This window comes from Mobula birostris, chromosome 9, assembly GCF_030028105.1.
Source record: "Mobula birostris isolate sMobBir1 chromosome 9, sMobBir1.hap1, whole genome shotgun sequence".
Lineage (NCBI taxonomy): Eukaryota > Metazoa > Chordata > Chondrichthyes > Myliobatiformes > Myliobatidae > Mobula > Mobula birostris.
In genome coordinates, this window is record NC_092378.1 from 93,458,802 (window position 1) to 93,481,622 (window position 22,821).

At 44.7% G+C, this 22,821-nt stretch overlaps 1 protein-coding gene across 5 annotated transcripts in view; it reads left to right on the forward strand.

The window, feature by feature from the left end:
* mafk (v-maf avian musculoaponeurotic fibrosarcoma oncogene homolog K) overlaps positions 1 to 22,821 on the forward strand; it is a 30,664-nt gene that overhangs the window by 2,324 nt on the left and 5,519 nt on the right. For 2 of the 5 annotated variants that reach the window (XM_072268400.1, XM_072268398.1), the window contains exon 2: positions 16,353 to 16,423. In XM_072268400.1, the coding sequence (XP_072124501.1) occupies positions 16,388 to 16,423 (36 nt within the window). In that variant the 5' untranslated portion in view covers positions 16,353 to 16,387. Of the gene's footprint in view, positions 1 to 4,261; positions 5,998 to 14,508; positions 14,530 to 14,935; positions 14,988 to 16,352; positions 16,424 to 22,821 lie in introns of those variants that run through there. The other 3 variants (XM_072268399.1, XM_072268401.1, XM_072268397.1) reach the window with 3 other exon arrangements.

The following is a 22,821-nucleotide window of genomic DNA, read 5'->3' on the forward strand; positions in this document are numbered from 1 at the left end:
TTTAAACGCACGTAGCATTCAGAGTAAAGTGACAAACTTGTGGCGCAATTAGAGATTGGTTGGTAGGATGTTGTGGGTGTCACTGAGTTGTGGCTGAAAGAGGGCCATAGTTGGGAGCTTAGCATCAAAGGTATAATTTGTATTGAAAGGACAGGCAGGAAGGCACAGGCGGTGATGTGGTTCTGTTGGTATGAGATAGAATTACATCTTTAGAAAGAGGTGACATAGGGTCAGACAATGTTCAATCTTTGCAGGTCAAGTTCAGAAATTGCAAGGGTAAAAACACCCATTATGGGCAACATATATAGGCCTCCAAATAGTAGCTGAGATGTGGGGTTGAGATTGCAAAGGGAGCTGGAAAAGGCATGTAATAAGGATAACGTCACAATTGTAATGAGGGACTTCAATAAACAAGAGGATTGGGAAAATCAGGTTGGAGTCAGATCGCAAGACAGGGAATTTGTTGAATGCCTATGAGATGGGCTTTTGCTTGAGCTTGTGCTTGAGCCGACTCAGGGAAAGGCTATCTTCGGTTGAGTGTTGTGTAAAAACCCAGATCTTATTAGTCAGCTTAATGTAACGGAGGCTTAAGGTAGAAAAAATGCGTGGGAGTTTGGATGATTGGGAAGCTTTTAAAATTTAACAAAAAGCAGCTAAAAAAAAGCTTTAAGAAGGGAAAAATTGAAATATGAGGGCAAACTAACCCATGATATAAAGCAGGATACTAAAAGTTTTTTCAGTTATATAAAATGTAAAAGGGAGATGAGAGTTGATATGGACCATTGGAAAATGATGCTGGTGAGGTAGTAATGGGGGCAAAGAAATGGCAGATGAACTTAATGAGTACTTTGCATCTGTGTTCACTGTGGAAGACACCAGCAGTGTGCCAGAAGTCCGTGAATGTCAGGGAATAGGAGCAAGTGCCATTGCTGTTACAAAGGAGAAGGTGTCAGGGCAGCTGAAAGCTCTTAGGGTGAATCAGTTCACTTGATTCTAGCGTGGTCCCAGGGGATTGGAAAATTGCAAATGTCACTCCACTCTTTAAGAAGGCAGGAAGGCAAAAGAAAGGAAATTTCAGGCCAGTTAGCCTAACCTCAGTGGTTGGGAAAGTTTTGGAGTCTATTATTAAGGATGAGGTTTCAGGGTACTTGGAGACTAATGATAAAATAAGTCAAAGTCAGCGTGGTTTATGTAAAGGGAAATCTTGCCTAACACATCGGTTAGAGTTCTTTGAGGAAGTAACAAGTATCGTGGAAAAAGGAGAGGCAGTGGATGTCATCTCCTTGGAATTTCAGAAGGCACTTGATAAGGTGCCAAACATGAGGCTTCTTAACAAGATAACAGACAGGAGGCAGCGAGTGGGAATAAAGGGAACCTTTTCTGATTGGCTGCCAGTGACTAATGGTGTTCCTCAGGGGTCAGTATTGGGACAGCTACTTTTCATATTGTTGGTCAATGATTCGGATAATGGAATTGATGACTTTGTGGCTCAGTTTGCGAATGATACAAAGATAGGTGGAGGGGCAGGCAGTGCTGAGGAAGCAGTGCAATTGCAGCAGGACTTAGACAAACTGGAAGAATGAGCAAAAAAGTGGTAGATGGAATACAGTGTTGGGAAATGCATGATCATGCATTTTGGTAAAAGGAACAATAATATGGACTATTATCTCAATAGGGAGAAGGTTCAAACAGCAGGAATACAGAGGGACTTTGGAGTCCTCGTGCAAGACTCACGGAAGGTTAATTTACAGGTTGAGTCTGTGGTAAAGAGGCAAATTTGATGTTGGCACTTATACTTTATTGTTGCCAAACAATTGATACTAGAACGTACAATCATCACAGCGATATTTGATTCTGCGCTTCTCACTCCCCGGATTACAAATTGATAGTAGATATTAAAAATTTAAATTATAAATCATAAATAGAAAATAGAAAAATGGAAAGTAAGGTAGTGCAAAAAAACCGAGGGGCAGGTCCAGATATTTGGAGGGTACGGCCCAGATCCGGGTCAGGATCTGTTCAGCAGTCTTATCACAGTTGGAAAGAAGCTGTTCCCAAATCTGGCTGTACGAGTCTTCAAGCTCCTGAGCCTTCTCCCGGAGGGAAGAGGGACGAAAAATGTGTTGGCTGGGTGGGTCGTGTCCTTGATTACCCTGGCAGTACTGCTCCGACAGCGTGCGGTGTAAAGTGAGTCCAAGGACGGAAGATTGGTTTGTGTGATATTCTGCGCCGTGTTCATGATCTTCTGCAGCTTCTTCCAGTCTTGGACAGGACAATTTCCATACCAGGTTGTGATGCATCCTAGAAGAATGCTTTCTACGGTGCATCTATAAAAATTAGTGAGGGTTTTAGGGGAAAGGCCAAATTTCTTTAGTTTTCTCAGGAAGTAAAGGTGCTGGTGGGCCTTCTTGGCAGTGAAGCAAGGAGATAATGCTGAGGCTTTATAAGACACTAGTCAGGCTGCACTTGGAGTATTGTCAACAGTTTTGGGCCCCATTTCTCAGAAAGAATGTGTTGTCATTGAAGAGAGTCCAGAGGAGGATCACAAGGCTGATTCTGGGAATGAAAGGGTTAACATATGAGGAGCATTTGGCAGCTTTGGGCCTGTACTCACTGGAATTTAGAAGAATGTGTGGGGATCTCATTGAAACCTACTGAATGTTGAATGTACTGGATAAGGTGGATGTGGAGAGGATGTTTCCTATGGTGGGGATATCCAGAACTAGAGGGTACCTTCAAAACTGAGGGGCGGCCTTTTAGAACAGAGATAAGGAGGAATTTTTTTAGCCAGAGGATAGTAAATCTGTGGAATACTCTACCACAGACTGCGGTGGAGGCCACGGCCGTGAGTATATTTAAGGCGGAAGTTGATTGTTTCCTGATCAGTCAGGGCATCAAATGATATTGCAAGAAGGCAGGTGTATGGGGTTGAGTGGGATCCGGAATCAGCCATGATGGAATGGCGGAACAGACTCGATGGGCTGAATGGCCTAACTGTACTCGTATGTCTTATGGTCTTAGGAGAACAGGCAAAGAAGTGGCTGATTGAGAACAGTGTAGGGAAGTGTATGGTCATGCACTTGGGTAAAAGGATTAGAAGCACAAACTATTCTCTAAATCGGGAGTGAATTCAGAAATTCAGAAGTTCAAGTTGAGTTGGGAGTCCGACTGCAGGATTTCCTAAGGCTAGTTTGCTGGTTGAGTCTGTGGTGAGGAAGGCAAATGCAATGTTAGCATTCATTGCAAGAGGAGTAGATGATAAAAACAAGGATGTAAAGTTGAGGCCTTATAAGGCATTATTCAGATCACATTTGTGGTATTGTTTGCAGTTTTGGACTTCTTGTCTAAAAAAAGGATGCTGGCCTTGAGAATAGTACTGAGAAGGAAAGGTTGAACATAAAGAGCATTTGAATGCACTCACTGAAGTTTAGAATAATGAGCAGGGGTCTCATTGAAACTTACAGAATATTGAAAGGCCTTTATAGAGTGGACGTGGAGAGGTTGTTTCCGATAGTGGGAGAGCCTAGGACCGGAGGACAGCCTGAGAACAGAAGGATGTCCTTTTAGAACAGAGATGAGGTAGAATTTCTTCAGCCAGCAGCGGGTGGTGAATCTGTGGAATTCATTGCCAAAGTTGTCTATGGAGGCCAAGTCATTGGGCATATTCAAAGCAGTGATTGATAGGTTCTTGATTAATAAGGGTGTCAAAAGTTACGGGGAGAATTCAGGAGAATGGGGTCGAGGGGGAAATGAGTCAGCCATAATGAAATGGCGGAACAGACTTGATGGGCCAAATGGCCTAATTCTGCTCCTATGTCTTATGGTTATGCTACTTACTAACCCATCTATTTTGTGTCATCACCAAATATGGCTACTGTACACTCAGCTCCTCCCTCTGTAAATTACATTATTATAAATACTCGAGGGCCCAACACTGACTCCTGCCACATCCTACTGGTTATCAATCCAAAAATGACTCATTTATCACAGCCATGTTTTGAGTTACTTAGCCAGTCCACAGTACATACAATATATTTCCCCAGATTCAGGACTCTTACATGTGCTGTAACCTTGTATGTGGCATTTGTTAGATTGTACCAACAGCTTTTTTGCCATATTGGTAACCTTCATCTCCAACCCATCATAGTTGCCGAGTTGTTTTCTCCATGCTCTTCCTTCTCTATAGTTTGGATCACTTTTCTCACTCTTCCGGTTTTGACTGAAGATCATTGCCATATTAACTCTGTTTCTTTCTCCACAGATATCATCTGACCTGATCTGTGTCTCCAGCATTTTGCATTTATTTCAGATTTCCAGCAACTCCAGTTTCATTGCTTTTTCACTTCAGAAAAACAAATAAATCAAGCCATGAAGACTACACATTCTAGGGACTTAGATGTGTTAAGAGGGTATGAAGAGATTTATTGAAAAGCAAATCCTTCACACAACTTGAACTTCATTGTTCTGTGGATGGGGACGGGAACTCGTATTTCTTTGAAGAGATCAATTTCCCTTCTTTATCTCTACTTGGGGATTCAGGGCAAATGACCAACGATTTAGATAGAATTCCAGAGTTTGCAAGTATTGAATCAATTCTATTCAAGTTTAATTGTCATTCAATCTTACATGAATACTCATGAATAAAGTGAAATGAGAAAGTGTTACTCCAGGGCCAAGGTGCAAAACACAGTACCAATAGTCACACACAGCACAAAGGACATGTAGCATATTCAGGATAGCAAGCACATGTGAGACAAAGGTGGTCAAATATCCACAAGGACATAGTTGGAGGAGCATTTGGATCTGAGGATGGCTGAAAAGGGTCCAGTGATAGAGATATCTGAAATCAAAACAACACTGGAAATACTCCAGCAGACCAGGCAGCTTTTGTTAAGGGAGAAAGACAGCTAACATTTCATTTTTAACAATAATAGGCAATCAAGTAATTAAATATCAAGCATGCATTGGAACTAGGCACTCCTAGGAAACAAACATTAGACTATGAGAACACTCAGTCCTCTTTTATTGTCATTTAGAAATGCATACATGCATTAAGAAATGATACAATGTTTCTCCGGCGTGATATCACAGAAAACAAGACAGACCAAAGACTAACACTGACAAAATCCACATAATTATAACATATAGTTACAGCAATGCAAAGCAATACCATAATTTGATGAAGAACAGTCCACAGGCACAGTAAAAAAAAATAGTCTCAATATCCCGAGTCGATCGACACCTGAGTCCCCGATAGCAGCAGCAAAAGGGAGAAACTCCCTGCCATAAACCTCCAGGCACCGTCAACTTGCCGATACCTTGGAAGCAGCCGACCACAGCCAACCCTGAGTCCATCCGTCCGAAAACGCTTGAGCTTCCAAGCAGCCTCTCCGATACCGCCTCCCGAGCGCCATCCTCTGTTGAGCGCCTTCAACCTCTCCCCGGCCGCTGAAACACGCAAAGCCAAGGATTTCGAGGCCCTCAGCTCTAGAGATTCCGGTTACCACACAGTACCAGCGGTAGCAAAGCAGACATTTCAGAAGTTTTCCAGATGTTCCACTGTGCACTCACGTCTGTCTCCATCAAATCAGAATTGTGCACGGTCCCCTACTTGACAGATTACAGATATCAATCACCGGAGAGGCTGCGCGTGCTGCCGTCGCGCCGCCATCTTGACTTAGTGCAAACATATCATGAATTGCAGAGAAAGTGGAGTGGTGGAGACCAAAAGAAAAGAGATTTGCGTTGATTGAGAGTGAAGGAAGCTTGTTAATGCAGCTCATTTGTCTTTGGGAGGAGTAAATAGTGGGAAAACAGGAACGAGAAACAATATGTGCTGAACTGTGAGATGCAGACACTGTTGTTGCTGGAAATCTTTTATTAAAGAGAGTGCTGTGGGTTGGGCAGCATCTGTGGAGAGAGAAAAACAAGGTTACATCACAACAGGGCAGGGACTGAAAAGGAAAAAAGTTTAAATGCTGGAAAACTGAAACAAAGGTAAGAATGCTGGGCACAGTCAACACCTCACACACTGGGAGGTTACCAACCACACCTCCTCCCCACAGAGACATACAATGTGGAAACAGGCCTTTTGGCCTACTGACCATCGCATTGTCTACACTAATGCCATTTTATTCTGCCCGTTTTAGCTTTAACTCTTACCGCTTACATTTTCCCCGAAGATTCACACAAGTTGCACTCCAATCTCCTGATATTGGACTAAAGTTCTGACACAGGCTGGCTACCTAGAATTGTCAAATTCAGTTTAACGTTGAGTCTGAGAGTTGTAGCTCACACGGATGGAAACTGTCGTTCTGAAGCTTACACTGGGCGTTGTTGGAACAGCAGAAGGGTCAGAGATAGGCTGGGTTGTTGAAGGAGGTAACGTTAGAGAGGATGATACATTGAATATGGAGGCTGTAGGATGGAAAGTTAGGATCAATCTTTACTGTCGGTATGAAGAGAGATGAAAGTAAAAGTGTGAAAAATGGAAATTTGTATTAGTGGCTGCAGCTGGATATTGCTACTCGTGAAGGACTGAACATACGAGCTAGGGACAGAGCAACACACGCAAAATGCCAGGGAAATTCAGCAGGCCAGGCAGCATCTACTTAAATAAACAGTCAACATTTCAGCCCAAACCCCTTCTTCAGGACTGAGACGGAAGGGGGAAGGTGCAAGGATAAAAGGGTGGGGGGTGGGAAAGGTGACAAGCTGGAACATGTTAGGTGAAGCCAGGTGAGTAGGAAAGATAAGGGGCTGGGTAGAAGGGAAGAGTGGACCATAGGAGAAGGGGACCCAGGGGGAGGTGATAGGCAGCCCTGGAGAAGAGTCTCGGCCCAAAACGTTTATTCATTTCAGGCTGACACCATTCAGGTCTGCCTATCTCCTCCCCCTGGGTCCCCTCTTTCCCACCCACTTGGCTTCACCTGTCAGCAACTATGATGGGTTGGAGATGAAGGTTGTCAATATAACAGAAAAACTGTTGGTACAATCTAACAAATGCCACATACGAGGCTACAGCACATGTAAGAGCCCTGAATTTGGGGAAATACATTGTACGTACTGTGGATTGGCTAACTAACTCAAAACACTGTTGTGATAAATGAGTCATTTTTGGACTGATAACCAGTAGGATGCTGCAGGAGTCAGTGTTGGGCCCTCGAGTATTTATAATAATGTAATTTACAGAGGGAGGAGCTGAGTGTACAGTAGCTATATTTGGTGATGACACAAAATAGATGGGTTAGTAAGTAGCATAACCATAAGACATAGGAGCAGAATTAGGCCATTTGGCCCATCAAGTCTGTTCCAGCATTTCATCATGGTTGATTCATTTCCCCCTCGACCCCATTCTCCTGAATTCTCCCCGTAACCTTTGACACCCTTATTAATCAAGAACCTTTCAATTACTGCTTTGAATATACTCAATGACTTGGCTTCCACAGGCAACTTTGGCAATGAATTCCACAGATTCACCACCCTCTAGCTGAAGAAATTCCACCTCATCTCTGTTCTAAACGGACATCCTTCTGTTCTCAGGCTGTCCTCCGGTCCTAGGCTCTCCCACTATCGGAAACAACCTCTCCACATCTGCCCTATAAAGGCTTTTCAGTATTCTGTAACTTTCAATAAGGCCCCTGCTCATTATTCTAAACTTCAGTGAGTACAATCAAACGCTCTTTATGTTTAACCTTTCCTTCTCAGGATCATTCTCATAAACTTCCTGCAGACACTCTCCAATGCCAGCACATCCCTTTTTAGATAAAGGACCCAAAACTGCTGTCGGTACTGCAAATGTATCTGACTAGTGCGTTATAAAGCCTCAACGGTACATCCTTGCTCTTATATTTAAGTCCTCTTGAAATGAATGCTGCCATTGCATTTGCCTTCCTCACCACAGCCTCAACCAGCAAGCTGCCTTAGGGAATCCTGCACTCGGACTCCCAAGTCACCTTGCACTTCTGAATTTCTGAACTTTCTTCCCATTTAGAAAATAGTCTGTGCTTTTAATCCTTTTACCTAAGTGCATGACCATACACTTCTCCACACTGTTCTCAATCAGCCACTTATTGGAGTGGATATCTCCCAATAAGGATACCATATTTAGAAGGGGAATTTCTTCTCAGAGGGTCATGGCTCATCTGAATTGTCAGCCCAAAAGAGATGCTCAGGAATGCTGTGTTGAGTATATTCAAGGTGAGAATGACAGATTAAGTATACAAAGAACACGAAGTGGTGGAGGTGTGGAGTTATACAGCAAAGAAACAGGTCTCTGGTTCCCTTGGCGACCGTGCCCAGGTTATATTCAATCCTCTGCCTGTTTCTACGTTGACTGTCTCTCTGGTGAGGGTTGTCCTATGCACTGCTGGGGTAATTGGAAACACAAAATAATCTGCAGATGATTTGCTCAGACTCGCTCGCTTCCGACTCGGACCTCAGTTCTGGGGCCCTGCAGGCCACAGGCTCCGCCACCCCCAGCTCCAGTCCAGCTCGGACTGAAGTCCCAACCCTCTCCAGACCAGAACTGCTCTTACTGCCGCTGGGTCCTGCCGCTCATCTTATTCCCCCACTACCCTCTTTCCCCCCCGCGACTCCCAACCTTCCCTCTACCCCTCATCGCCCCTCCATTCCTCTGATCCCTCATCCACCCCTAACTCCGCTCTCCCTGAATATCCCAACCCCTCCCTCCCTCCTGAGACCTCCCACTCTTTACCCTCCTCTGACCCCAGCCCCAACCCTTGCCGTGTCTTCACCATCCTCTCTGACCTTCCCCTCTCTAGGCAGAACGTTCTGTCTATAGCAAGGGCCTCACTTTTGTCCCCCTCCGTAAACACCTCAGTGAGTTCCGTGCCCGCCATGACGCTGAACTCTTCTTCCGTTGCCTACGTCTCCGAGCCTACTTCTTTGGCAAGGATTCCCCTCCCCCCCACTGATGACCCCTTCTGCCGTCTTCAACCCTCCTCCTCCTGGACACCCCGCCCAGGCCTTCTACCTGCACTCGATCTTTTTATCTCCAACTGTCGCCGAGACACCAACCGTTTCAACTTCACCACTCCTGTTCCAACCTCACTCCCTCTGAACACACTGCCCTCCACTCTCTCCGCACTAATCCCAACCTCACCATCAAACCCGCTGACAAAGGTGGTCCCGTAGTAGTCTGGCGGTCGGACCTCTACCTCACTGAGGCCAAACAGCAGCTCTCTGACACCTCCTCTTACTTACCCCTGGAACAGGACCCCACCAAAAAACATCAAACCATTGTCTCCCGTACCTCACCGCCCTTATCAGCTCTGGAGACCTTTCATCCTCAGCCACTAAACTCATTATTCCTACACCCCACACTGCTCGGTTTTACCTCCTCCCCAAGATCCACAAGTCTGACTGTCCCGGTAGACCCATAGTTTTTGCCCGCTCCTGCCCCACTGAACTTGTATCTGCCTACCTGGACTCCACTTTGTCACTCATAGTTCAGTCCCTCCCCACCTGCATCCGGGATACATCCCATGCACTCCACCTCTTCAATAACTTCCAGTTCCCTGGTCTCGACTGCTTCATTTTCACTATGGATGTCCAATCCTTATACACTTCCATTCCCCATCAAGAAGGCCTCAAAGCCCTCCGCTACTTTCTGGACAATAGACCTCACCAGTTCCCCACCACCACTACCCTACTCCGGTTGGCGGAACTGGTACTCACACTTAATAACTTCTCTTTTGGCTCTTCCCACTTTCTTCAGACCAAGGGTGTAGCTATGGGCACTCGCATGGGCCCCAGCTATGCCTGCCTCTTCCAAGGTTATATGGAACAGTCTGTGCTCCAAACCTATACTGGTACTGCTCCCCAACTTTTCCTTCACTACATTGACAACTACATTTGGTGCTGCTTCCTGGACCCATGCTGAGCTCGTCAATTTCATGGACTTTACTACAAACTTCCACCCAGCCCTCAAATTCACTTGGTCTATCTCGGACACTTCTCTTCCCTTTCTCGATCTCTCGGTCTCCATCTCTGGAGACAGACTATCCACTGACATCTTCTATAAGCCCACTGACTCTCATAACTATCTCAACTATACCTCTTCCCACCCTGCCACATGCAAAAATGCCATTCCCTATTCCTAGTTCCTCCGTCTCTGCCGCATCTGCTCCCAGGATGAGGCTTTCTGTTCCAGGACATCTCAAATGTCCTCTTTCTTTACGGATCGTGGTTTCCCTTCTGCTGTCATCAATGATGCCCTCACTCGCATCTCCTCCATTTAGAACATAGAACATAGAATAGTACAGCACAGTACAGGCCCTTCGGCCCACAATGTTGTGCCGACCCTCAAACCCTGCCTCCCATATAAGCCCCCACCTTAGATTCCTCCATATACCTGTCTAGTAGTCTCTTAAATTTCACGAGTGTATCTGCCTCCACCACTGACTCAGGCAGTGAATTCCATGCACCAACCACTCTCTGAGTAAAAAACCTTCCTCTAATATCCCCCTTGAACTTCCCACCCCTTACCTTAAAACCATGTCCTCTTGTATTGAGCAGTGGTGCCCTGGGGAAGAGGCGCTGGCTATCCACTCTATCTATTCCTCTTATTATCTTGTACACCTCTATCATGTCTCCTCTCATCCTCCTCCTCTCCAAAGAATAAAGCCCTAGCTCCCTTAATCTCTGATCATAATGCATACTTTCTAAACCAGGCAGCATCCTGGTAAATCTCCTCTGTACCCTTTCCAATGCTTCCACATCCTTCCTATAATGAGGTGACCAGAACTGGACACAATACTGGTCTGCACTTCGGCTCTCACCCCATCCTCCCGCCACCACAACAGGGACAGAGTTCCCCTTGTCCTCACCTACCACAACAGGGACAGAGTTCCACTTGTCCTCACCTACCACCCCACCAGCCTCCGGATCCAGCACATTATCCTCCGCAACTTCCGCCACCTTCAACAGGACCCTACCACTAAGCACATCTTTCCCTCTCCACCCCTCTCCGCTTTCCGCAGGGATCGGTCCCTCCACGACTCCCTTATCCACATGTCCCTCCCCATGGATCTCCCACCCGACACTTATCCCTCTAAGTGCAAGTGCTACACCTGTCCCTACACCTCCTCTCTTGCCACCATTTAGGGTCCCAAACAGTCCTTCCAGGTGAGGCAACACTTGAGAGCCTGTTGGGGTCATCTATTGCATCCAGTGCTCCCGGTGCGGCCTCCTCTACATCGGTGAAACCTGACGCAGATTGGGGGACCGCTTCGTCAAGCACCTCCACTCCGTCTGCCACAACAGACAGGATCTCCCAGTAGCCACCCACTTCAACTCTGCTTCCCACTCCCATTCAGATATGTCCACACATGGCCTCCTCTACTGCCATGATGAGGCTAAACTCAGGTTGGAGGAGCAACACCTCATTTACCATCTGGGTAGTCTCCAGTCCCTTGGTATGAACATTGAATTCTCCAACTTCCAGTAATTCCCTCCCCCTCCCGTCCCCCATCCCAGTTTCAATCTGCCCCCTCCCCCAGCTGCCTATCACCTCCCTCATGGTTCCGCCTGCTTCTACCCATTGTGCTTTCCCCTTTTCCTTCTTCACCTTTCCAGCCTAACCCGTCCCTGCCTCCCCTCCCCCACCCCTTGATCTTTCCCCTGACTGGTTTTTCACCTGGAACCTACCAGCCTTCTCCTTCCCACCCTCCCCCCACCTTCTTTATAGGGCCTCTGCCCCTTCCCCCTACAGTCCTGACGAAGGGTTCCGGCCCGAAACATCGACCGATCGTTTCCACGGATGCTGCCCGACCTGCTGAGTTCCTCCAGCGTATTGTGGGGTGATTGGAATGAAGGGCAGGAATGCTGGGCTGAGTGCTCAAATCAGAGGTGATTCGCAAGATAAAAAAGAATCTTTGAGGGCTTGACAGGGTAGAAACAGTTGATGTTTCCCTTTGCTGGGTTGTCTAGAGCTAAGGGTTATGGTCTCAAAATAAAGGCCATTTGGGACCACTGAGTTCTTCAACTCTGGGTTTTAATCTTTGGAATTCTTTACCCAACAAGTCTCATGAGTTTCAAGATAGAAATCAATTGATATTTGTGATTTAAGGGAATGGAGGGGTATGGAGTTAGCTTATCTTTTACCTTCTATGATATCACTGACTGATGGAGCAGGCAGAGTAGCTGAATGATCTGATCCTACTTCTGTTTATTATACTTTATTGTCGCCAAATAATTGGTAGTAGAACGTACAATCATCACAGCGATATTTGATTCTGCTCTTCCCACTCCCTAGATTACAAATATTAAATATTAAAAATAGAAAAAATTAATAAATATTATAAATTTAAATTATAAATCATAAATAGAAAATAGAAAATTGGAAAGTAAGGTAGTGCAAAAATACTGAGAGGCAGGTCCGGATATTTGGAGGGTACGGCCCGGATCCGGGTCAGGATCCGTTCAGCTGTCTTATCACAGTTGGAAGGAAGTTGTTCCCAAATCTGGCCGTACGAGTCTTCAATTATACTTTTCGAGACATATTGGTGGGAGCCATCATCCATGAGTAAGCAATTCTGCACGTACTTGGCTCAACTTTTGTTTCTGACAGGCAGCTAGGATGCTAATGAAGGTGGCCATGCCAGTGACGTTTACATCTGGAGACTTATTAATGAGAGAAAAAACCTTGGTTAGCAAGTTTAAATTTTAAAGTACATTTCTGTCACCACATAAAACCCTGAGATTAATTTTCTTGTGGGCATTCACAGTAAATACAAGAAACACAATAGAATCGTTGAAAGACCGCATCCAACAGGACAGGCAAACAACCAACGTGCAATAGACAACAAACTGCAAATACAAAAAGAAAGAATGTAAAAGAAATAATAATAATAAACAAATAAGCAATAAATATCAAGAACATGAGGTGAAGTGTCCTTGGTTGTGGGAACAGTTCAGTGATGGGCGAGCGAAGTTATCCCCTCTGGCTCAAGAGCTTGAAGGTTGAACGATAATAGCTGTTCTTAAACCTGGGGTGTGGGTACTGAGGCTGCTGTACCTTCTTCCTGATGGCAGCAGCAAGAACAGAACAGAGCCTGGGTGGTGGGGATCCCTGACGATGGATACTGCTTTCCTGTGACAATGCACCGTGTAGATGTGCTCAATGGTGGAGAGGTGGTCTGGGATGCATCCAGTACTTTTGGTAGGCACTTCTGTTTAAGGGCATTGGTATTTCCATAAAGGGCATGATGCGACCAGTCAATATCCTCTCCACCACACATAAGTTTGTCGAAATTTTAGTTAACATGCCAAATCTTTGCAAACTTCCAAGAGTGTAAAGATGCTGCTGTACTTTCTTTGTAATGGCATTTTTGTGCTGGACCCAGGACAGATCCTCTGAATGATAACATTCTCTTATTCCTCCAAGATTTGGTTAACATTTGGAGGGATAAGAGACAATCCAATAGCTAGCTCAGATTTAGTAAAGATAAGCATTTGCCACATTTAATTTTTTTATTGTTTGGAGTCAAACTTAAATGGGTCTTTTGTGAAGGGCTGTTCAGTAAGCTAATTCCTACAGTAGTGTATGGCAGGTAACTGCTATGGTAAAGTAGGTTTGTTATTGAAAGAGAGATTTTGCATTTATGTCATGCTTTTCATAAACTTGGCGTGTGCCTGACACTTCACTGCAAATGAGGCATGACTGACTGTAGTTATATGCAATGTCGAAAACAGAACCAGATTTCCTCCACAAACGGAAATGTTATAATGAGTCCTAAGTCATCAGTACTGTACTGGATTTTGGCAGTAGAATCTCTGGAGTAGATCTTAAATCTAGATGTTCTAACTTTTGAACTGAGTTTGCTACTCAGTGAATAAAGATTATGTTGTTTTTTGATTTGGACATGGGGAAACTCAGAAAAAGGGTTTCCTTAACCATTCTTTGTTACCTGTCTAGAATTTCCATATCTTTACCTGCAGGATATTGACATCTTTTACTGTCATTACCTGCAGGATATTGACATCTTTTCCTAGGTTTTTGGTGGTTTTGGGGCATGGCAGGATTTATTTTTCCTATTCTACTGCTCTCTTACTGTTTTGCTCTTCATGGTAGTTTTGAGGTGGCATGGTAGAGAAGCAATGAGCGCAATCGCTTTATGACACTAGTCACCAGCGATCAGGGTTTAATTCCTGCTGCTGTCTGTAAACAGCTTGTACATTCTCCTTGTAACCCTGCATGGGTTTCCTCCAGGTGCTGTTGTTTTCTCCTGTGTTCCGGAGATGTATGGTTAGTGTTAGTGAGATGTGGGCATGCTGTGTTAATGCTGGTAGCATGACAACACTTGCTGGCTGGCCCCTGCACATCTTCAGAGAGTGTTGGGCATTGAAGCAAAGCAATGCATTTCACTGTACGTTTTGATGTTTCGCTGTACCTGTTACAAATAAAGTTCACCTTTATCTTTGCTTTCTCTCTAACTATACCAGAAATTGCGAACACTACACTTGACCCAATGGGGCAGAAATAAATAGGAAGCAGTTGATTTTGTGGTGAGTTTTGCAGCAGCACAGAAGGCACTGATACTGCTCCAACACCCCAGGTCGCCGGGTGGGAGGGTGGTGGGGGGGGGTAGTGTTTCCTGTGTGTCTCAATGTGGTTAGTTCAGTACGTGCAGGGAGGTGAGTGACTGGAACTCAAAAACCTGCCTGATTGATATTGGAACAGTCAAGAAGTGTGAAGCAGCAGACCCAGAAACAGTCCTATTTGCTCAGTAACGTGCTGCAGCAGTCTGCATGAAAAAGTGTACAGACAGAGTGTATGCACACATAGTTATAGAGGATGTGGTCATTTACTGCAAAGTTTTTATGCAGGAGTAACAGCGTGAGCTTAGCTGTGACACGTCTCATTTCATACATCACTCAGTACCTGCTCTTACTCATCCTCTGATTTCATTTCAAATGGTTTCCTCATTTATTTTGTCGCACCTTTTCTACTCCTTGTCAAGAAAGTAAGAGTCTTTAAATCTCTCTCTTTCCTTGCTTTGACTCTTTAATCCACAGGGATGTATTTCACAATTTGGCTTTTAGAAGGTGTGTGACAGGAAAACAAAGAAAAATCTAATTCCCATTTCAGCCCTCCCCTCTCCAGCCAGATAGGTAACTTTGATGAAGTCTTACTCATTCCTTTTAATCGCTGAAGTCTGTTGGTTAGTGCTCCTCGGGTTCTGTGGATCGAGTGCAAGTCTTTTCTTGTTGAGAATTGCAGGCAGAGAGGCAATGGCCTGGATGGTTGAGCACAACCCCTGCTGCAGTGCAACTAAACAGCCGGTTTCCAAAAGGCAGTTGTGGGCTTTGTATCCTGTGATCTGAGCTAATATTTACCCAGGAGTGAAAATCAGCACAAGAGGTTGTCTGGTTGTCTGTTGCTCTTTCTGGGAAGGTGCTTTCTGTGTGCAAACTAATTCCTGTTTCCTACTTTACAGTTGACTACTTCAAAAATAAACTGAGATATTCTAAGTGCTTTACAGTTAGAGTCTGTGAAAGGTGCAACTTGCAGTTGAGTCTTTTAGCTACTTTTGGGTTGAGGGCTGGTTTGCCATCTGTATTGCAAGGGGGTGATGTTTGATATATTAGCATTTCCCACTCTCCTTTCACTCCCTCTCTCCTACTCAAGTTGACTCAACTGGGCTTTGGTCACACAGTAGTGTCCACAGTGACTGGGATATGTCCCTGCTACTTTCAGCTTTCTCACCTATCATTCCTTAAATGGACAAGGCGCTGATTAAACAGAATTAAACAGCTTTTCTGGAGATAATGTTGCCACCAAGGCCAATAAAAAACACTGCTGACCCATCTGTGTTCAGTTCCTCAAACCTGAAGCCTCCCTGCTGTGGCTACATATGATTCAGCTTCATAATGGAGGATGCTGACTAGGATGAGTAGGATGACTTGGTTGTTTCCGAAGACAGTTTCTAAGCAATAGACAAACAAGTGAAAATCTGCAGATGCTGGAAATCTAAGCAAAACACAAAACGCTGAAGGAACTCAGCAGGCCAGGCAACATCTATGGAAAAGCACATTCGACATTTCGGGCCGAGACCCTTCATCAGGACTGCCGAAGAGTTTCAGCCTGAGACGTCAACTGTTTACTCTTTTCCATAGGTGCTGCCTGGCCTGCTGAGTTCCTCCAGCATTTTGTGTGAGTTGTTCTAAACAATAGAGTAGTTGTTGGGCTTGGTTCAGCATGATTCCTACAGCACAGACTATCTCAGTGTTGCTCTATTTCTTAAATTGTGGTGAATGTAAGATTTTTCTTTTACCGATGAAATATAAGAATAACAGTTTGCAAATTTTTGCTTGCCTTACTCCTACAGTGCATTTTCAAACTGTTTTGGGTGTTGACAGTGTAATGACGGCTAACTTTAAAGGACATAAAGCATTAAAGGTAAGCAGAACTTTTAATTTTGTGTATATTGGTTTACACTATTTTATAGTACCAGTTTTCAGTTTCTTCTAGTAAACGGTAGAGAGGTTTGTGTGTGTGTGTAAAACACTTTTTAAACTTTTCAATCCAGCAATGCGTGCTTCATTATTTAGCGCAGAACAGTATTTGTCTCCACCAACACAGGCACACTGGCTGCATTGTATGCCATCATCCAGGTAGCGGTGTAGTTAAAGGCTTCAGTTACAAATAGATGGCTTAAGTGAATGGACAAAGGACACAGCAGATGAAACGTGGAAAACTATGAGATGAATCACTTCAGTTGTGGAAATAGAAAAGCAGGGAATATTTTTTAAATAATAAGAGATTAAGCGATAAAAGATTAAATGTTGCTAGTCAGAGGGACTTGAAAATCTACTGTATGTACAAATTAACATGTAGAAATAGCAATCAATCAGGAAGGCATGCAGTACACTGGGCTTTATTGCAAGAGGATTTAATTACAAGTGTAGTAATGCCTTGTTCTGATTAAATAGGGCCTTATTAAATGTGTCCAGCTTGTTTTCCCAAACTAAGGAAACAATCAAAGTGACAGAAGAAGTTAAACTGATCTTATCAGCTAGAAGATCAGGTCTGAGCATCTGTAACATTGAATCAGGTTTGTGGGTCTGGCAAGTTAGACAGCAAACACTAACTTCGAATAACTATATTAATCATTTGTTTACAAACAGTAAAAATTCGACCAAGTTTCATGTTCCCCAAGTTACAGAAACTACAAAGCTGAATGTTCAACAGACATGCATTCACCAAACATACTTAGTTAAAAGCATGGGCAGAACATACCTTCCCAATGGTCATGTACACTGCTTGCCTTAAACTAAGGAAAAGAGAGCAGGCCCGTTCCATGTGCTATTTTATACCTGGGATATTTGGAACTGGATACCAGGTGACTAACCAATAGGAAAAGTAGCTGCAGTTCCTAAACTAACCAGTCATGACAAGGGAACTTTCGACAGGCAGAAAAAGCCACCATCAACACCCTCCCCCCACAGGACACTCCACCCTTCGAACGTGATGATCCAACCCTCAAACTAGTATGACTCCCACAAACTCCCTTAGTTATATATAAAACAAAGAAGTACAATACCCAGTACTGTAAGCCAAATAGTCACCTCCCAGTGTATTACAGTAGTCCCCCAGCCTCCCTGTGCTCTGAAAGACCACCAACCCCACCCCAGAGTGTAATTGCAAATGAGCTGGTCCCCCCACTTAATCTGAAACACTGACTGTCAGATATGACCAAGCAGGTGAGTGACGTTACCCAACCTGTCAGGAATGTAGGGGCAGTATTCTTGACTAATAACAGTACAGGCGCCACCTTCCTTTGTGAGCAGGCATTCAAAGGACATCGAAATCAGTTCCCGGACAGTCTGGCCATACCATGCGGAGAAAGACTATCATTCAAAACCTTCCTTCCTTTGTAATAGCCCTCTAGTACAGCATAACAAGCTCACCACTCTGTAGGAACCTCGGGTAGGCCTAGGAACTGCATATTCAGTAAATGCCATTCGGTGTCCAACAAGCTCCCACCTTCACAACACCGCAAACACAAGGAATTCTGCAGATGCTGGAAATTCAAGCAACACACATAAAAGTTGCTGGTGAACGCAGTAGGTCAGGCAGCGTCTCTAGGAAGAGGTACAGTCGACGTTTCAGGCCGAGACCCTTTGTCCTGACGAAGGGTCTCGGCCTGAAACATCGACTGTACCTCTTCCTAGAGACGCTGCCTGACCTGCTGCATTCACCAGCAACTTTGATGTGCGTTACCTTCACAACACCAATCGGCATAAACACAGCCATCCCTAGATATTGTTCCTGCTCACATTTGCTCACTTTGCACCTTGTACCTGTATTCAACATACCACCTACACCAACACTCTGTCAGGTGAGGAAGTTACTTTAAAGAGTCAGGACTTCCAATTAAACAAATGGTACATAGGGAACTACCAGCCCTTAAAACACTCACTCCACTAGGGCTATTAAGGCTCAAGTCATCTAAGGCTGTAACCATGCTCTGGGTTGGGTTGGCTGTAAAAAGACCATTCCTTCCCTGCTCCCCCAAAATAGGATGTCAAAACCTGAGAAGCCGGATAATTTCCTCCAAAAGCCTCTTTCTTTGTCAAAGGGATCGACATCAGTGAAATCCCTTCCGTGCTGTAGTAAGGAGTCCTCATACAAATTCAGTAATCTGACCCATTGGTCTGATGTGCAAATTCAAACGCCATCCCCAGGAATGTGTCACAGGATCTCTTACCACAAATTAGCATCCACCACTTTGTCACTCTGTAATGCAGAGAGATACAAATGCACTTGCTCTCAATTAGTATTTAGAAAACACAAAAACAACAGAACTGTGCAAATTTCTCTCCAAATGCTCAATTCACTCTAAAATGTGAGCATCTCATATTCAGAACAAAGTTGCCTAAATTTCTACCCTATCAACTCAAATTTCATATGGCCAGTATGAAAAGTGAGTCAATCCTAAAACCAATTGCATGGGGAACCAAGTAACAAGGTAGCAGATTAAGACAATAGACACATAACAGATTTTTTAAAAAAACAAGAAACAAATTAACTGACTAAAAAAACTCAAGACGAAGTAACAGATTAGTACACAAAACCGAGGCTGTACTCCTCTTCTTTAAAACTTCGTTTGGAACTGCAAAAACTTAAAATGGACAGTTAATTTCTCACAGAGAAATAGCACATTTACCAAAGAACAACTGAGAAGAAAAGAAAGCAACTTGGTGGGGCCCAGCACGTTCACAGAGTCTGTTAAAGGCAAAGTCCTCGTGCACACATACACATGCACAAGCAAACTGACATGTGTGGCCATACCTGATATATTTCTCCACATTCAAATCATTCACACTCTATTTACAGGGAAGAGGGATGCAAGTGGAATGACCCCCACACCCTATGAAAATGAGGCGTGAATGTGCCACCCCGATTCCCACAGCTGCCAAATATTAGCTGATATCCCTTGCAGGGAATCCTGAATGAAATGTGACGAATCTGCTAGAGGACAAAATGAGCCCTTGTTGCGAGAGGACTTGAAGAATGACTCTACCCCCCCCCCCCAATACCATTCTTGCATCCCTGGACAGAACTTCCTCCACATTGCATAGAGGGTGGGGTGGAAACTCCATTCAATGCTCTCCTGGGACCCCAGCTTTGAGCAATGCTAAAAACATATGTGGGATCCTCCACTCCCCATCTGCTTATCTAACTTCTGTACCTGGCTACACATACCCTCTTCTATATGCTCTAAACATTGTAGTTAAAAAAAAACAGTTGATTGAGGTACAGCATGGAACAGGCCCTTCTGGCTGTTCGAGCAGTACTGCCCAGCAATCACCCAGTTTAGAACATAGAACAGTACAGCACAGTACAGGCCCTTCAGCCCACAATGTTGTGCCAACCCTCAAACCCTGCCTCCCATATAACCCCCCACCTTAAATTCCTCCATATATCTGTCTAGCAGTCTCTTAAATTTCACTGGTGTATCTGCCTCCACCACTGACTCAGGCAGTGCATTCCACGCACCAACCACTCTCTAAGTAAAAAACCTTCCTCTAATATCCCCCTTGAACTTCCCACCCCTTACCTTAAAGCCATGTCCTCTTGTACTGAGCAGTGGTGCCCTGGGGAAGAGGCGCTGGCTATCCACTCTATCTATTCCTCTTATTATCTTGTACACCTCTATCATGTCTCCTCTCATCCTCCTCCTCTCCAAAGAGTAAAACCCTAGCTCCCTTAGTCTCTGATCATAATGTTACTCTCTAAACCAGGCAGCATCCTGGTAAATCTCCTCTGTACCCTTTCCAATGCTTCCACATCCTTCCTATAGTGAGGCAACCAGAACTGGACACAGTACTCCAAGTGTGGCCTAACCAGAGTTTTATAGAGCTGCATCATTACCCCGCAACTCTTAAACTCTATCCCTCGACTTATGAAAGCTAACACCGCATAAGCTTTCTTAACTACCCTATCTACCTATGAGGCAACTTTGAGGGATCTGTGGACATGTACCCCCAGATCCCTCTGCTCCTCCACACTACCAAGTATCCTGCCATTTACTTTGTACTCTGCCTTGGAGTTTGTCCTTCCAAAGTCTACCACCTCACACTTCTCCGGGTTGAACTCCATCTGCCACTTCTCAGCCCACTTCTGCATCCTATCAATATCTCTCTGCAATCTTTGACAATGCTCTACACTATGTACAACACCACCAACCTTTGTGTCATCTGCAAACTTGCCAACCCACCCTTCTACCCCAACATCCAGGTCGTTAATAAAAATAACGAAAAGTAGAGGTCCCAGAACCGATCCTTGTGGGACACCACTAGTCACAATCCTCCAATCCGAATGTACACCCTCCACCACGACCCTCTGCTTTCTGCAGTTGAGCCAATTCTGAATCCACCTGGCCAAACTGAATTTAATCTGAGCCTAATCATGGGACAATTTAGAATGACCAATTAACCTACCAACCAGTACGTCTTTGGAATGTGGGAGGAAACCCACGTGGTCACAGGGAGAACGTACAAACTCCTTACGAGCAGCAGCGGGAATTGAACCCGCGTCACTGGTACTGCAAAGCGTTGTAATCACTATGCTACCGTGCTGTACTTACAGGATGACCAACAGCTGGTGGTATTAAAGACAGCTCCTCCCCTTTTGTTCTGGAAGCCACCGCCGTAACAACATGTCCTGTCATTCCAGAAGTCAATCCAATGTCTTCTGGCGGATTAGCGCTATCGCGGTATAATTCTGTGATAAGAGTCCACTGGCGTAGAACTTTAGTGCGCCCCTCTACTGTGCTCCATTCTGCTTGGCGTTTTAAATTCCATCAGCAAGAGTGGGATGCCTCAGTTTAATTGCTGCCCTTACTTGAACCCATGGTGATGCATTATGCTCAGGGGAAGCAAGGAGCATTCTCAGGTTATTATTGATCACGTGTTGGGACAATAGGCTCCCTAAGACACGCACCTGTCTGTCAGATAAGCCCACTCATCCCGTATCCTCAATAACCACGTGTCCAAAGACTCCTCGGCCTTTTGTCTGTACCTATCCCCTGAACTTGCTAATTCCTTAGCAGAGAATTCTCTGACCTCTGTTATCCCCATTACACCACCCCCACACATTCCTGATCTCCTCCCGAGAGGAAGAAGCCGTGGGCTGATGCTGCCCCCATGGCGGGTGTGGGAACGTGTGATCACTGGCCTGGCCCATACTGTTTTGGGTACACAGGGGAGAGGACAATCATTTTGAGGAATAAACAGAGGGGTCCGCACTACTCCCTCTCCCTCATTTTCATCATCCAGCCAGACATCCCCATTTCCCAGCCCCACTGTAGGATCATTGACTTAACAGGGTTGGGCTGCCAGCCAGCTCGGCACACAGCATCTACGTGCTTACAAGCTATCTGTATATTCTTATCCCCCAACTTTACAGCCCGAACCTGGGTCTTCTCAGAACAATACAGCGCTGACTGAGATTTTCCAATTCATCTTAAGACTTGCTGTCATTTTGTAATGATATCTTACAATCACTGCAAAGACGCAGAAAGCATCCAACCAGCTATCCTTTCTCCTGGGAAAACACAATGAATTTAGTATGGAAATAACGTGGCGTCCCATTTCAACCCTGGCAAAATCTAATTAGTCTGACCAATCTACTGGCATTTCATAACCCATCAGTAGGTTGGCAAGACCTCCAAAGCCCTCACTATTATTTGTCGAACCTGGGACTGCATCTCTCATACAGGGAGTGCTCTCTTCTAAATAACCTTTGAAAGAGATGCATTTCTGCTCAAAAAGTCATACCCTGCTCGCAGTGCCAAAATATGATATTGAATCAGGTTCGTGGGTCAGGCAAGTGAGCCAGTAAACACTAATTATGATTAAGTATATTGATCATTTATTTACCAACAGTAAATATTCAGCCAAGCATTCATGTTCCCCAAGTTACAGAAACTACAAAGCTGAATACTCAACAGGTATACATTCAGCTAATCACAAATAAGAGAAAATCTGCAGATGCTGGAGGAACTCAGCAGGCCAGGCAACATCTATGGAAAAAGTACAGTCGGTGTTTCAGGTGGAAACCCTTCGGCAGGACAGATTCAGCAAACATACTTAGTTAAAAGTGTGTGCACAGCATACCTCCCATTGGTTATGTGCACCATTTGCCCTAAGCAGAAGAAGAGAGAGCAAGCCCCTTCCAAGCACTATATTATACCGGGGATATCTGAAACAGGATATCAGGTGGCTAGCCAATGGGAAAAGCAACTGTTGTTTCTAAACTGACCAATCATGGCAACGTGACTTTTGACAAGT